The sequence below is a fragment of the Notechis scutatus genome, chromosome 1, assembly GCF_049901735.1.
Source record: "Notechis scutatus isolate UNSWTSFEM ecotype Mainland chromosome 1, rNotScu1.2, whole genome shotgun sequence".
Classification (NCBI taxonomy): domain Eukaryota; kingdom Metazoa; phylum Chordata; class Lepidosauria; order Squamata; family Elapidae; genus Notechis; species Notechis scutatus.
The window spans coordinates 195,689,294-195,703,746 of record NC_142009.1 but is presented as its reverse complement, the minus strand read 5'-3'; the positions used below and the strand labels follow the sequence as shown (position 1 = coordinate 195,703,746).

The window sequence follows — 14,453 nt, the reverse complement described above, 5'->3', positions numbered from 1 at the left end:
CAGTTCTGTGGGCATGGCTTGATGGGCATGGCTTGGTGCGTGTGACAGAGGAAGAATACTGCAAAATCTCCATTTCTACCCCACTCCAGGGGAAGGATACTGCAAAATCCCCACTCTCTCCCCACTCCACTAACTTGCTTTCCAGCTCCATTCTCCTGTGCAAGGCAAAGAACACTCAATGGGGGAACCTACAATTGAACCCAAAGTTTTTGTTGCTAAGCAAGACAGTTGTTAAGTAAGTTTTGTCCCATTTTATGACTTTTCTTGCCACAGATGTTCAGTTAATCACTGCATTATTAAGTTGGTAACATGGTTGTTGGGTGAATTTGGTTTCCCTGTTGACTTTGCTTGTCAGAAGGTGATTACATGCCAGCTGCCAAGCATCCGAATTTTGATCACATGACCATGGGGATGTTGCAATGGTTATAAGCGTGGGAAATTTTCATAAGTTTTTTTAGTGCCATTGTAACTTCAAACAGTTACTAAACAAATGTTTGTAAGCTGAGGATAAATGTGAACAACTACTAGTTGTAGGCATTAGATATGAAAATGCCAGGTTCCACTTAATATATTGAAGCAATGTACTACTTTTTAACTAAACATGCCAACCAACAAAAGATAATCTTAAATATGAAATCAGAAATATTAATGTTTGCTATGCTGAATCCCATCAGAGAAGAACAAATTGCCAACGTCAGGATGAATATCCATATCAGCAAATAATAATCTACATTAATTTCATTAACATGAAGTCCTAGCAATTTATTTAAAAATAAATTGATATGATATCTCACAAAAATTGAGTTCCTATCCAGTTTCATCTTTTCATGTGCACTTGTAACAACTGATTAATATAACTATAACTTGACATCTTGGACAATGTTTGGTTCTTTGACTACTGCTTGAACAGAATTAGAAAAGACTGCAAAGGCATTATATCCTTTTTAGAAAATTAGGGATTGCAAACAGAAATGTGTGAGAGATGTGGGTTCTATATGACCTACAAAGTATAACAAAGACTATAATAAAGACTTTGTTACAGGGTTAATTAAAAAGTTGAGAAGCCAGTGTATTTCACACATCAGGGGATGGAGATATAATTGCAATGCTAAATAACCTTGAAAAAAGTCCTCAACATTTTACTTGGGGGGAAAAACAGGTATTAAGAGCTAACTTTGTGTCTGTATATTAAACTATACATTACAAAATAGTAACATACAGTATTGCCAGGTTCTTTGTTGGCCAAGTGCTTTTAAGAAGCAACATAGAAATAGAAGTTCTAATTCTACTCAACTAGTTATTTTTCCTGCCGTGAAACCCACATATATACACATGCTAAGAAATATTTCTAACACTGTTCGAAGCTTGTTTTTATTTTACTAATACGGGGCTGGAATGTGGCAAGGAAGAAAAGAGTATAGATGTTTCTGATAGAAAACAGCTGGCAGGTACAATGAAATGCTCCCTTTCCTCTCTGTAAGATATTTCTTCAGCTGTGGTCTCTCTGCAGGAAAGGATGCTTGGCTGCCATACAACATGTAAATCGATCCTTAAATCACTGTACTTACTCTGCCAACCCAGCCAGTTTTACTTTCTTCAGGATGCTCCCTGTTCTGAAAAAAAGAGAAAGATCGTCATTGTTTAAGTAACCTCTGTCTGTTAATCTAGCTCTTCTCTCTTTCAAGATGAATGGCAATATTTTCAGAATTTTCTGCAAATAGACGACTATTTTATTGATTGATTGATTCACTACCCCGCTCCCAAGACTGAGGGAATTACAATACCCAGACAAAAGCATGTATATAAGTACATAAACTCTACCCAGTTGAATATCAGCAACCCGGTCACCTTAAAATCTTAAAAACAGAATTGTAAAAGACAACCACTACAGAATCCCTATTTTAAATAGACCCATTAGTTTTGCATGCATGAGCCGTTATGTATATGAAGGAGGTAGTCCCTTATGTAGTCAGGAAACAAGCTACGTATGTTTTTAAAGCATTCTGAATTCAACTCAGAAACCTGTTCATATCCAATGAAGCAACCAGAGAACCAGGATTATAGCAGTGCTTACCTGCTAATACCCTGGCCATTACATTTTGTACCAACCACAGTTTCCAAGTTGTTTTCAAAAGAAGGGCCATGCAGGGCATTTTACAGACTCTAGGGGACAAGGGTGAAAATCTCTGCTGCCAAGCCTTCATGGTTCAGATAGGGCTAAATTTGGTAACTAGCCTAAATTGCTGATTACTGTGGAAATCTGCCTCTAGAAGCGAATATTTGTAATCCAGGGTTGAACCATGGGATTCTTGACAATTCCTGAGCTTGGGTTTTTTTTTTCTTGCAGGTATTTCATTAGTAGGTAGCATTGTAGGTTGTAACAGTGATGATGTTAACTAGTTTATTTTATTTATTTATTTATTTGATTTGCCAATTGTTTACAAGATAATAAGTATAAGTGTAGTAATGATACATCTAACAGCCTGGTGGCACAGTGGTTAGAATACAGTACTGCAGGCTACTTCTGCGGATTGCCGGCTGCTTGCAATTTGGCAGATCGAATCTCACCAGGCTCAAAGTTGACTTAGACTTCCATCCTTCTGAGGTCGGTAAAATGAGGACCCAGATTATTGAGGGCAATGTGCTGACTCTGTAAACCTCTTAGACAGGGCTGTAAAAGCACTGAAGAGGTATGTAAGTCTAAGTGCTATTGCTATCTGCAAGAAAACAATGAAGTTCAGGACTCCACAAATCTGCCTCTCCCGTTGCTAAGTCACGTTTCCCGAAGCATCTTTCCACCAATTCCATTATTTACTCCACCTACCAACCCCCACTCCCCACTAACAAAAAGAAGGCTACAATTGTCTGTTTGCACCGTCAAGCTAATCTTCACCCTTCAACCTCCTAAAATCCATCTCCACTCGTACCTTTGGGCACTGCCACACATCGCTAGAGTAGTCACAGATGGTGAGCATAGAAAAGTTTTGAATCCGTCTAAGCCACTGCAGACAAATTCTTTCATCAGTCACCCATGTTACAACACTCAAGTAGTGATCCCTGGAGATTAAAAGAGAGAGAGAGGGGGGGCTACTCAGCATTTTTCTATATAGGTTCACTTGAATTCTATACCTGAATGCTTATCATTTATATGCCATTCGATATTTACAATAGGTACTGTACAGGTAGTCCTCGACTTACAACAGTTCATTTAGTGACTTTCTAAAGTTATAACAGCACTGAAAAAGGTGACTTATGATCATTTTTCACACTTACGACCGTTGCAGCATCCCCATAGTCACCTGATCAAAATTCAGACGCTTGGCAACTGCTTCATACTTATGACCATGGCAGTGTCCCAGGGTCACATGATCACTTTTTGCGACCTTTTGACAACCAAAGTCAATGAGGAAGCCAGATTCACTTAACAGCCATGTTAACTAACTTAACCGCTGCAATGATTCATTTAACAACTGTGGCAAGGAAGGTTGCAAAATGGGGCAAAACTTACTTCACCAATGTCTCACTTAGCAACACAAATTTTAGGCTTTATTGTGGTCATAACTTGAGGACTACCTGTACATATAAAATTCAAATTTTAGTTCTATAGAATAAGGAACTACAGATTTTGGAAGCATTCTATGACTAGAAACAGGGGAGCACAGGGTGGAACAAGATAAAATAAAGGATATAAACTCAAAACTGATACCATGATTCATTCACAGAATATAAAAGTCAGAAGTGTGGTTTGGAAAGTTGAGATTTACCTACAAATAATTCTTTGACTTCTTCCAACCTAGCTAGTAGATAAGAAGGGTCCACCCTCTCTTCCTGTCCATGTGTGTACTATGTATGTATGTATATGAGTTAAAGAGAGTATATTTATATTAGCATTTGTATATGTGTCTCTGTGTTTGAAGAATGTGTTCAAATATGGAAGCTGATGTGGTTCATCCTTGCTTATGTGGTTTTTTTAAAATTTTATTTCATTTATTTATTTGTCAAATGCTAACAATATAATAGAAATAAGAATAAACATAAGTATAAACACATGAAATAGGTACGAATAATTTGGGGATAATAGGACAGGGATGGTAGGCACAATTGTGCGCTTATGCACACCCCTGACATTGCATGTAATATCCTTTATATTCTACAACATCAAACACACTTCTCAAGTAATTCAACTTGTATATTTCTCTTCACATACCCACGTTTTGTCACTACAATATAAATTTTTTTTACAGTGTTTTAGCTTGGACGATTATGTGTATATCCTATTATTTGCCACCCAGAATCTTCTTGGAGTTGGGCAGTTTTAATAAATATGATAAAAAGAATGAATGATCCAGCTGAGTACATATTGGAAATAAGGTCACATATTAATAAATGAACTCTCCACAGGATTTTTAATGCAATAAGTGAATGTTTTTTTTAAATCTTATATTATTACTCAATAATTGTAAAATAATAACAATAATAATCTAAAACACTCACCGTAACAAAACTTACCCTGATATTATACTAGATGGTGCAACAATTTCCGATATATTTTTTTGAGGAAGGGCTAGAATATCCACAACAAATAGTCTTATTGTTGGATTTGTAGCACCTGCCTGGATAAAATTAAAACATTTTAAATCAGATTCTGTACAAATGGCAATGTTAATTAGAAAATTACAAAGAAGTTAGATTTTAAAGCTCAATACAAAATGTAAAATATATATATATGTGTGTGTGTGTGTGTGTGTGTGTGTGTGTGTTTTATAGAGGTTCATAGATAAAAATTTGAAAGCCAGTACTGAAGATTTAGTTCAATGCTTATAAAAATAATGTAATTTTTCTAAGTTGGTAAAAACAGTCAATACAGTATACATTATGACCACCCACATTTTGTGAACGATTATTCTTTTAGAGATCAATGTAACGTTAACTCATCACTTGACTTAGTAAAAATTTCTATTACAGAAAACATTTTTCTATTTTCAGATTAAGACTAAAAACACTAAACATACCTTTTATAATAAATTAGAATTTCATACATTAGTCCTGGTCCATTATTAATTTATAATTTTTAATCTCTGAAAAAATCAACAATGAGCATATCATTTATTTATTTATTTATTTATTTAAATTTATATTGCTGTCCATCTCACTAATATCTAAAACCATTAATATTAAATCATTAAAAACCATTTTTAAGAACTATAGGAACAGAGCTAAAACAAAGAATAATATATCAATAGCAATAGCACTTAGACTTATATACTGCTTTATAGTGCTTTACAGCCCTCTCTAAGCAGTTTACAGAGTGAGCATATTGCCCGCAACAGTCTGGGTCCTCATTTTACCCACCTCGCAAGGATGGAAGGCTGAGTCAATGTTGAGTCTGGTGGGATTTGAACTGCCAAATTACAGACAGCCGATAGTCAGCAGAAGTAGCCTGCAGTACTGCACGCTAACCACTGTGCCACTGAGGCTCTTATACAAGGGATGTTAATCAATGGAGCCACCTCACTGGTTTACCTGTCCCTGTGGGTCCCCAGGCATGCTGGCATAACAAAGTTTGAGGGACATTTGGAAGTTCACTAGAGTTTCAGTGGGGAGAACATCCTCAATGCAAGCACCACCCAAAGGAGGAACCACCATCCTCCCATGTCAGAGAGGATGCAAAAATTGAACCAGTGATGTATCTATTCCATACCCAGGTAATGTAACCTGACTGAAAAGGATCCAGATAATCTGTTTCATCCATGGTCCTTTGAAGATGCTGCACAACCACCTTCTTAATCGCCCCCCTCAAAAAGAATACATTGAGCAAAAATTTCCCAGTATTAAGAGGTCCAATGATGGGTTCTTGAAGAGATGGTGAACAAAGCTTCCTTAAGAGGTAAAGGGGGAAAAAAACCTCTCACTCAAAGAAGGATTCACCACCACTAGAATTCACTCACATGCCATACCCCAGGAAGTGGCTTAGATCTAAATAGAAGGGGTTTAACTCACATCTCTGTCTACTTCCTCAGCTCCAACAGCTTCAAAACATTCCCAGATATCTGGGCAAGATTTCACCTTAGGCATCTGCTCTGGACCTGCAAACAAGGCCACTGTCAAACTGCAAATGAATCTAAAATGCTGAGCAAATTCCTTCACACATCCCTGCCAAACATTCCTGGCACCCGCTTATGCAGGAGGTAAACGGGATGAAATAGGGCTGCAGATGCCAATCTGCAATAAGGGTGGGATAATATTGCTGCTTTGCCATCATACTGCCACAAGATAGGCCTTAATAGTGACTCTAGCCCATATTCAATCAAGTTCCTTCTTCATTGAATTTAATGACACTCTAGACCAGGGGTCCCCAACCCCCAGTCCACGGACTGCCACTGGTCCATAGCATGTCAACAACTGGGCCATGCAAGCAAGTGAAGCCACATTCATATGATGCAGGCAGCACACAAAACTATGTCCCCCCCCAGGAAAGGAAAAACCTTTCTCCGTGGAACAAGGACCCTGGTGCCCAAAAGGTTGGAGTCTGCTCCTCTAGATGTTTCTTCTCCCAACTTCTCTGTAAAATACAAAGGATGCAATCCAAACCAAAGTCTCTGCTGCCCCTTTATTCCAAGCAACAACCAAGACTTCAGATGAAGCTTCTCCAGAACCATCAGTTGCTGGGGATGGACCAATCTAATGAGCTCAGACTCCTTGCAGTGGATAGTGGCACCAGAGAGTCTCATAATAATTAGGTCATGATCTGACGATGACAAGGGGGACACCAACAGCTCTGTTTGTACTTTCTATTGAAAAGTACATTGTGCCCCCAAATCTAATTGAAGTACTGATCAAGGGAATAATCCTCCTACGTTACAATCCAATGAAAATTCCTCTCAGAACTATTCTTGATCTTTGATCCACAACTGCTTCATCTTGAAACAAACCATAGCTTTAATCTTGATGATGGAAGCAATCTCATCAGGACTAAGTTGAATCAATTGCAAATATGCATAAAAACCTAATTTAATTTTGCCCTGTAACAATTGTACTGCCTTTCTGACTTCCAGAACTAACTTTAAGATATATCAAATATTTTCAGTTACATGATTCTGAGAAATAAACAGAGCAACATATGTCCCATGACAGAATCTTTTAAGAAGATTCTGCTGAAAGTGAATATGGGTGACATACTTCAGAAGCTCCATGCCAAGGTGAATGGCAGCAGGAATAAAGTCCCACTCATATTCATTCTACTCCAGAAAAGAAATTACATTTACTTTCTAAAATACATGACAAGTTGGGACATTTATCCTCACTTTGGTGAACCCCTGAAAATTCTAGCACATTTAAAGCCAATATCATACTTTCTACATTCAGACTTCTTCCCCATCACTTCCTGGACTAGCCATGGCATGTTACAGCCACATGATCAGTCTATGGAGCTGATCAAAGAAAACAGCCTCTGCAAAGACCCTAAAACTGTGATGGTGAACCTATGGCACGCGTGCCACAGGTGGCACGCAGAGCCATTTGTGCCGGCATGCAAGCTGCAGGCAAATTTACCTCACTGCACATGCGCGCGCCTCACAGCTTATTTTTGGGCAGTTTGAGGCCTTTTTCAGCCTCCCAAAGGCTTGAGAAGGCTTCTGCAGGCTCTGCAGGCCGAAAACTAGCCTGTTTTATCACTTCCTGTTTTTTCTGAAAATACCAGAAGTGACAAAACGGGGCTGTTTTTTTGGCCTGCAAAACCTGCAGAAGCCTGCAGAAGCCTCCCTCAAGCCTCTGGGAGGCCAAAAAAGGCCTCAAACTGGCAGAAAATCAGCTGTGAGGCACAGTGCAGGTAAGGGGGCAGAGGCGGTGAGTGGGTGGGTGGGTAGGGATTGCATGCACATGTGTAGAGGGCATTGGGGTACACGCATTGCTTTCTGGGTGCTGGCACGCAAGTGCGAGCATGCAAATGCGCACATATTTTTGGGCACAGGAGCCCAAAAAGATTAGCCACCACTGCCCTTGGAACTATTGAGAACATACCAGTTTCTAAAGTTTGAAAAAACTGAAACCAAGTATAGTTCCATTAAAAAAAAAAAAAGGAACAATTGACATCTGCCCTGGCAAATATATCAGCCTGGAAATCTGTCTGCCAAAGGAGAAATAGCTATTACTTAGCCCACTCCTCCCTGTTCATGACAGAGCTAATAGTTCTTAGTCCCTTATTAGCTATGCAACTCATTGAGTTGAAGTATTCCTTTTGCCATTGATCACCCAAGTGCTCTTCAACAAATCATCTTAGAAACTCAGATATTCCATAGCCTTCAATTGCTTTCATTTCCTGTTTCCCTAGAGATAATAGAATACTTCAGAGCTGCCAGATGCTATTGACTTAAGTCACAGTAATCACAGCAAGCTGTTGAGGAGAGACAGACAATATTTTTGTTAGCAGCAAATGATTAAATGTGACTATTCTCTTAATCAAGCCACTCAACAACTATGTTTAAGAAATAACACAGACCTTAGGATATGGGATTTTAATGGTCTTTGGATATTGCAGTGTATCTTCTGAATAAAACGAATACTCAATAAGAGGAACTTCGGTGTCATTAATCTCTGCAAACGCCAAAAACCTGCCACTTGGAGACCACCACAGAGCAGAATGGGTGCCAAACATTTCCTCTGAAAAAGATGCAAATGTGTTCTTTTGAAGCAATAGTTGCTAGGTTGGCTTTTCCCTCTGAAACATTGTTCATAATAACTTGCATGTATAATTTCAAATGGAAGTTCAGTAACTAAAATTCAGATTACTTGCAATGTTTTGCAACCAAAACAGTTAAGCCAACTCTCAGAAATGCCTTTTTATAGAAATACGGTGCTATGGAAATTATTCTTTATAAAAATCTGGCTTTAAATAGTACTTTGATTTATCTTAGATTTCAATATTATGGATAATTGTTTCTTGTTTGTACTATAACATTTTCAAATATATCATCTATAATGAACAATAATAAATGCAAAGAAACATAACTTTCCAATTATATACCCAAACTTAGTATTCCTCTGTAAGAAAATATACAAGTACAAATTAAACAATTAAACTGAATATTTTATTCCTAAAAAGGCACTTTAATAAGTACAATTATTATGGGCTGTCTTGGAGGTGATAATAACAATATAAATGTTGAAGACTTCCTAATTACTTTATAAAGAGAAGTATGTTTATACAACATTTTTTTCATTTTCAATCATTCATTACTAAAAACTATATTAATACAAAGTAGAGTGAGCAACACCTGCATGCAATAAGCTTGTTTAATGAATTCAAAGGAATGGTTGATAATTCATACAGAAATATAATAAAATTAGAAAGTGGATCCACTTTCTAATAGCCTGGAGGATTTTCAGTGCACTGGATTTGCAGACAGACAAACTGAAACTTTATTTTGGTCCTTGTCCAATAAAAACATATTCAAGAAAATGAAAACACAAATATCTTCTAACAAGAATTACTATTTGTGGGCCAAATTTACACATAATGTAGCAAAACTTTGCTATTTTTATAGAAATACATTTATTTTGATTGTTTAATAGATACTGCAAATAAAGATTATCTGAGTGCCCTGGAAATTTAAATAAAAAGGGGGTAATCATCTGACGGCAATACAGAAGAACACAAAATCTTCTTTCTATGGTACTCATATCACAAGGGCAATATTGGGTTTCATGTGGAGTTTTCTTATATTTCCCTTCCACGACAATTGTGGAGAGAGCATTAAATCAAACCAAAGATAAAGCTCTCCTGAATTTAGGAACAGTGATATAAGTAAGAGACTGGTTTAGGGACTAAACCTTGTTCATTTGCAATTACATTATGAGAGAAAGCAATTTCTACATGATCTTTTATATCTAAGACCCTTTGTCTTAGTATGGGTCTAACTTGATCTGACTCTAAGGTTAAGATGGCATCACCAAAGAAACCACAGCGGGCTCAGTTTCTTTGAGACCGTTGTTTCCCAGGAAGGTTTGTAGCTGTCTGCCAATATTACACGGGTCAATCCACTAGGGTTGTGATGTAGTTTTAACCAGTAGATAAATATATTTATCAGAGAATAGATTCAAGTTCACTGACTCCTGCTTCTCACTGAAGTACTGATTTGGAACACAGCAGGTAACCTGGAAGATACTTAGAAATTTTGTTGGAATCCTTTCTGCAGTGATCATGCTGTTACAGGCTCCTATTTGAGCCCCATATAGCCCCGTGCTTGGACTATAGATAAAAACAACTTAATTGCAACAGATGAACCTAATAAGGGGAAAATAATAAGTTCGTAAACTGATACAGATATCTGTTCACTGTGGGATACATATAGTCCAGACAGGCATTTCTGCTTCCTGGAGTTTGAAAAAACTATTTCTAGATATCTAAAAATCATAACCTGCTCAATGGAATGCCCATCTAAGTTCCAGTTTCTCTGTTTTGGGCGTTTAGAAAAAGTAAAAACTATTGCACCATCAGCATACAATAATAAATTGAATAATATGGGGGGGGGGGAATGAAAAATAGAGTTACTTAAGTAAAGAACACAATACTTATGATGTTTTTCACATTTTTGAACTGCCTATCTCCCTCAGAGAGGTTCTCAGGGGACAGAATATTCAACAGGGCAAGTGAAATGGCAGAGAAGGTTCTTTTCCTTGGACCCCACCAGTCAAAGTTCTTTAACTGATGGGATCGGCTGCACATCTTCCCTGCATGACTGGCTGATGTAATGGGACGAAATTGTTTCCGTAGGTGGTATGGAAACATATAGTAGTTGAATAAAACAAGCCAATACACATTCCTGTCTAACCTCCTTCCTTAGGGATATTTCCTTTGTATTCTATGGGGTCCTCAGTGGTCTCTGAGCTTGGTTGTTTCCTTGCAGACGTTTCATTATACCAAACTAGGTAACATCATGTTTCATTACCTAGTTTAGTAATGAAACATCTGCAAGGAAATAACCAAGCTCAGAGATCCCAAGGACTCCACTGTTCAGCCCTAAGGGACAAATATTCTCTTCTAATCTTGTATTTTCATGCATTTTAATGAGCAGCAGGAGTAGACTTGTATTAATTGTGGTATTTTAAACAATTTATGCTGAAGTTTAGTTTGAAATACCGTAACTGACCTGAAATCAATAAAAGTTGCATGCAGAGATTGTTCTGAGTTGGTATATTTTCTACTAAGCAATGCAGCACTAAGGCATGGCCTAATATTGATCGTCCTGCTCATCCCTCAAAATATCTTCAGATTCAAACAAATCAATTAGTTTTTCTTGTTGATATTTAGCATACATTTTGCTGACCTGACTTAGCTAACTGATTGTCAATAGTTTATAGAATCATCTCTTTTGCCTTTCTTTTTTTTTTAGTATATGTTTTATTTTTATTCATAAACATTTTGAGTACAGTGTATTGTCAGGGCATATCATTTATGAAGCAGCAAGGGAAAAACAAATAGAGATATCAATATATATATACTAGTAACAATAATAATAATAATAATAGTATAACAAAATAGTTTTAACTGAATTTCTTTGTATTAGCTTGTTCATAGGTCTATTAATTATATCAACATGTTGTCATGTTGTCAACCCTCTTTGTATTTAATTCTTACATAAGACTTTCTTAATCTAATTTCCACCTCTTATCTCTAGCCACTTGTAAAATCTGTTCCATGTTAAGTAATATTCTGTCTTCTTTATCCTTTATTTTTAATGTCAATCTATCCATCTCTGCACAATCTAGTATTTTCCGAATTACATCCTCGTCTGGTGGGGTGTTATCTTTTGCCCTTCTTACATATTTTTATTATAACAGTCAAACTCTCAATCACTTGGTATCATGGCTGAACAACCTATTGCCAAGAAACTAGCACTGGGACCCACCATTCCAAAGAATTTTTATTATTACATACATAATAAAATCTGAGCTGGTTTAAATTGTTTAATTATATTTCTGATTACTGAACTTGAGACCAGAGGCCAATGTGGAAAAGAGGTCACATCTAAATCGGGGAATTCTCTGCCTGGTTAATAAAGAGTAACAAAATGGTGTTCCCATATACTGGCTGGTATATGCAGTGAAGAGCTATCAATGTTATTGGCAAAAGATGGGGCCACTATCCTCCAGTAGATGACAGTGTTTTTTCACACTGGCATTTACATCAAGCGTTGCCAGGATACCCAAATTGCACTCCTTTTTTTTTTTTGACAGAATAATTGTTCTTCTGTTTTTTAAAAAATTCACATATTGCATTTCTTCTTCTTCATGTGTCTCTTGGGAGTTAATAAGGTAAGAATAAATAAGAAGCTTTTACTTATGATTTGCCTTAGCTTGTTGTCGCATCCTAACTTAAATTATATTTTACAATTAAACCAGGACCATTTGATCCTGTGACTCCATTACAGAGCAAATGCTAATTTGACAGCTGAAAAACCCTTTGAAATAATTAAAAAACGTGTGATCTAGTATATTTCAGAACTGGAATAGTTATTCATTTGTTTATTTGTTTGTTAAAGTTGTATTCTACCCATCTTGCCTGGAATACTATCACAGTTTTAACATAAAAGAAATATAAAACGACTACTAAGAATTCCTCCATTCATTTTTGAACATTACAAATACATTTTATGTAAGAAACCTTTTAGGGGTCAACATTTAGCAAAGGAATATTCAACTATTCTGCAAATATCCTTTGGGTTATCTTTTTGATTTAAAAATCAGCTTTTGGTTCTATCCCTAGAGACAGATGGTGGAAGAGTTTGGAAAACTCTTTCATTAATCTACAGCTGTTGCTATTAAAATATAACATGGAAATACTTTAATGCAGCTTAGATAGGATATTTAGTGAAATCTTAATTCAATGGGGATTAAGCAAAGCTATGCACTGCCTTTCCTTCTGTTTAACTTCTATAAAAACTTTTATAAGCTAATTATAAAAAACAACAAGCAAAGCAATAATCTTCCTCTAGTATGTGGGAGATGTGCCAAATCTCTCAACAAATATAATAGGCCTAAGAAGTCAGTTCTTCAATTCAAGTTTCTGCCACTTTCTGTGAGGCAGAATACCTAACAGGAAATCATCAGAAAAAAAATACAAGAAGATGCATTTTTCCAAGAGACCTTGAGAAATAAACAGGAACAGGTAACTATGAGGTAATTATAATTATAGGAGTCATGTTTCAGTTTCTGATTCTTGGTCTAGACAAGTTACATATGCCAAGTTACAATTGTACTAGTTCTATCCTGAACTGCCTGTCTATTAGAGATGCCCTCAAAGTATTCAGACCCAAAGTAATTTGCAACTCTCTAAATTTTAGGCCCCTGCAAATTGTCCAGTTTGAATTAATAAAAGAAACTTTTTAAAATGTCACATGGTTTACTTTCTTACTAATTAAATCTGCAGTGATATCCACTGAGACCAGAATGAGTTATTGTATATTGTTGGCTTAAATTAACATTTAAAATAATCTTGTGCATTTTTAGCCTTTCAGGATGATTTGAATTCATTAATCCATTTTAATGGTCCTGTAGCTCTGACCATTTCTCATGAAATTAAGAACAGAAAAAAAATATTACAACCAACTCTTCATATAATCTTCCACCAGGAGGTTACATGCACAACTGGATATTTTTTTCTCTTATTTTGACCTCATGGGAGATGATCTGAGCTAGAGGATCATTAAAAATGGATATCAGATTCTGATATAAAAGCAGTTCTTCTATCTTTAAGAACCACATGGGAAAATGTCTACTGCTAGCTATTTATTTAATACCCTATATTAGATGGAAGAAGGGCTTCCATCTATGTTCAGTGTTTTCTTCTTGGTGTTAATGGTTGGGGATATTTGATAGTATCCCTATTTGATCAATAGGCTGCTTGGTCACATAAGCTAGGAGTGCAACTGTGCACCAATAATGCAATCTAGTTTGGTAATGACATATCTGCAAGAAAACAACCAAGCTCAGAGGACCCCACAGTTTAATCCTGAGCTACAAATATTCTCTTCAAACCGTAAAAGTAAAATCAATCCTCATATAGTATGGTATTCGTTCTATGAAATGTTTGGCCAATTTATGTGGATTATTTTATAGAAAATTTAGAAGGAAGCATATTTCACTCCAAAAAATGGCAATAATGTTAAATTTTATCTCTTGATTATGTATATGTGACACAAACTATAAATAATATTGTAATAATAATAACACTGTATTTCTTGTGAAAGATTCAGCTGTGGTGAGGATGTAACCTTAGAGAAAGACAGCAAAGTAAAAATGTATCTATAACCACTATCAGTAAGATTGGAAGCTGCTTCTTTAATCATCTTTCTTTTCTTTTTTCACTATTTACTATTCTTATTATCTTTATTTCCTTTTATGATTTTACTTCGTTAAACATTTCTTTAATAAAAATGGTATTGAAAGTTCACCTG

The 14,453-nt window shown here is 36.3% G+C and overlaps 1 protein-coding gene across 1 annotated transcript in view; it reads right to left on the bottom strand.

Annotated features, from left to right (window-relative positions):
* The window catches only part of DPP4 (dipeptidyl peptidase 4), a 76,885-nt gene that overhangs the window by 45,527 nt on the left and 16,905 nt on the right, over positions 1-14,453 (bottom strand). Inside the window, exons 9-12 of the mRNA XM_026674536.2 lie at positions 8,498-8,658; positions 4,510-4,613; positions 2,928-3,057; positions 1,569-1,613 (exon numbers count right to left, since the gene is read on the bottom strand). Coding sequence (XP_026530321.1) covers positions 1,569-1,613; positions 2,928-3,057; positions 4,510-4,613; positions 8,498-8,658 — 440 coding nt within the window. The remainder of the gene's footprint in view (positions 1-1,568; positions 1,614-2,927; positions 3,058-4,509; positions 4,614-8,497; positions 8,659-14,453) is intronic.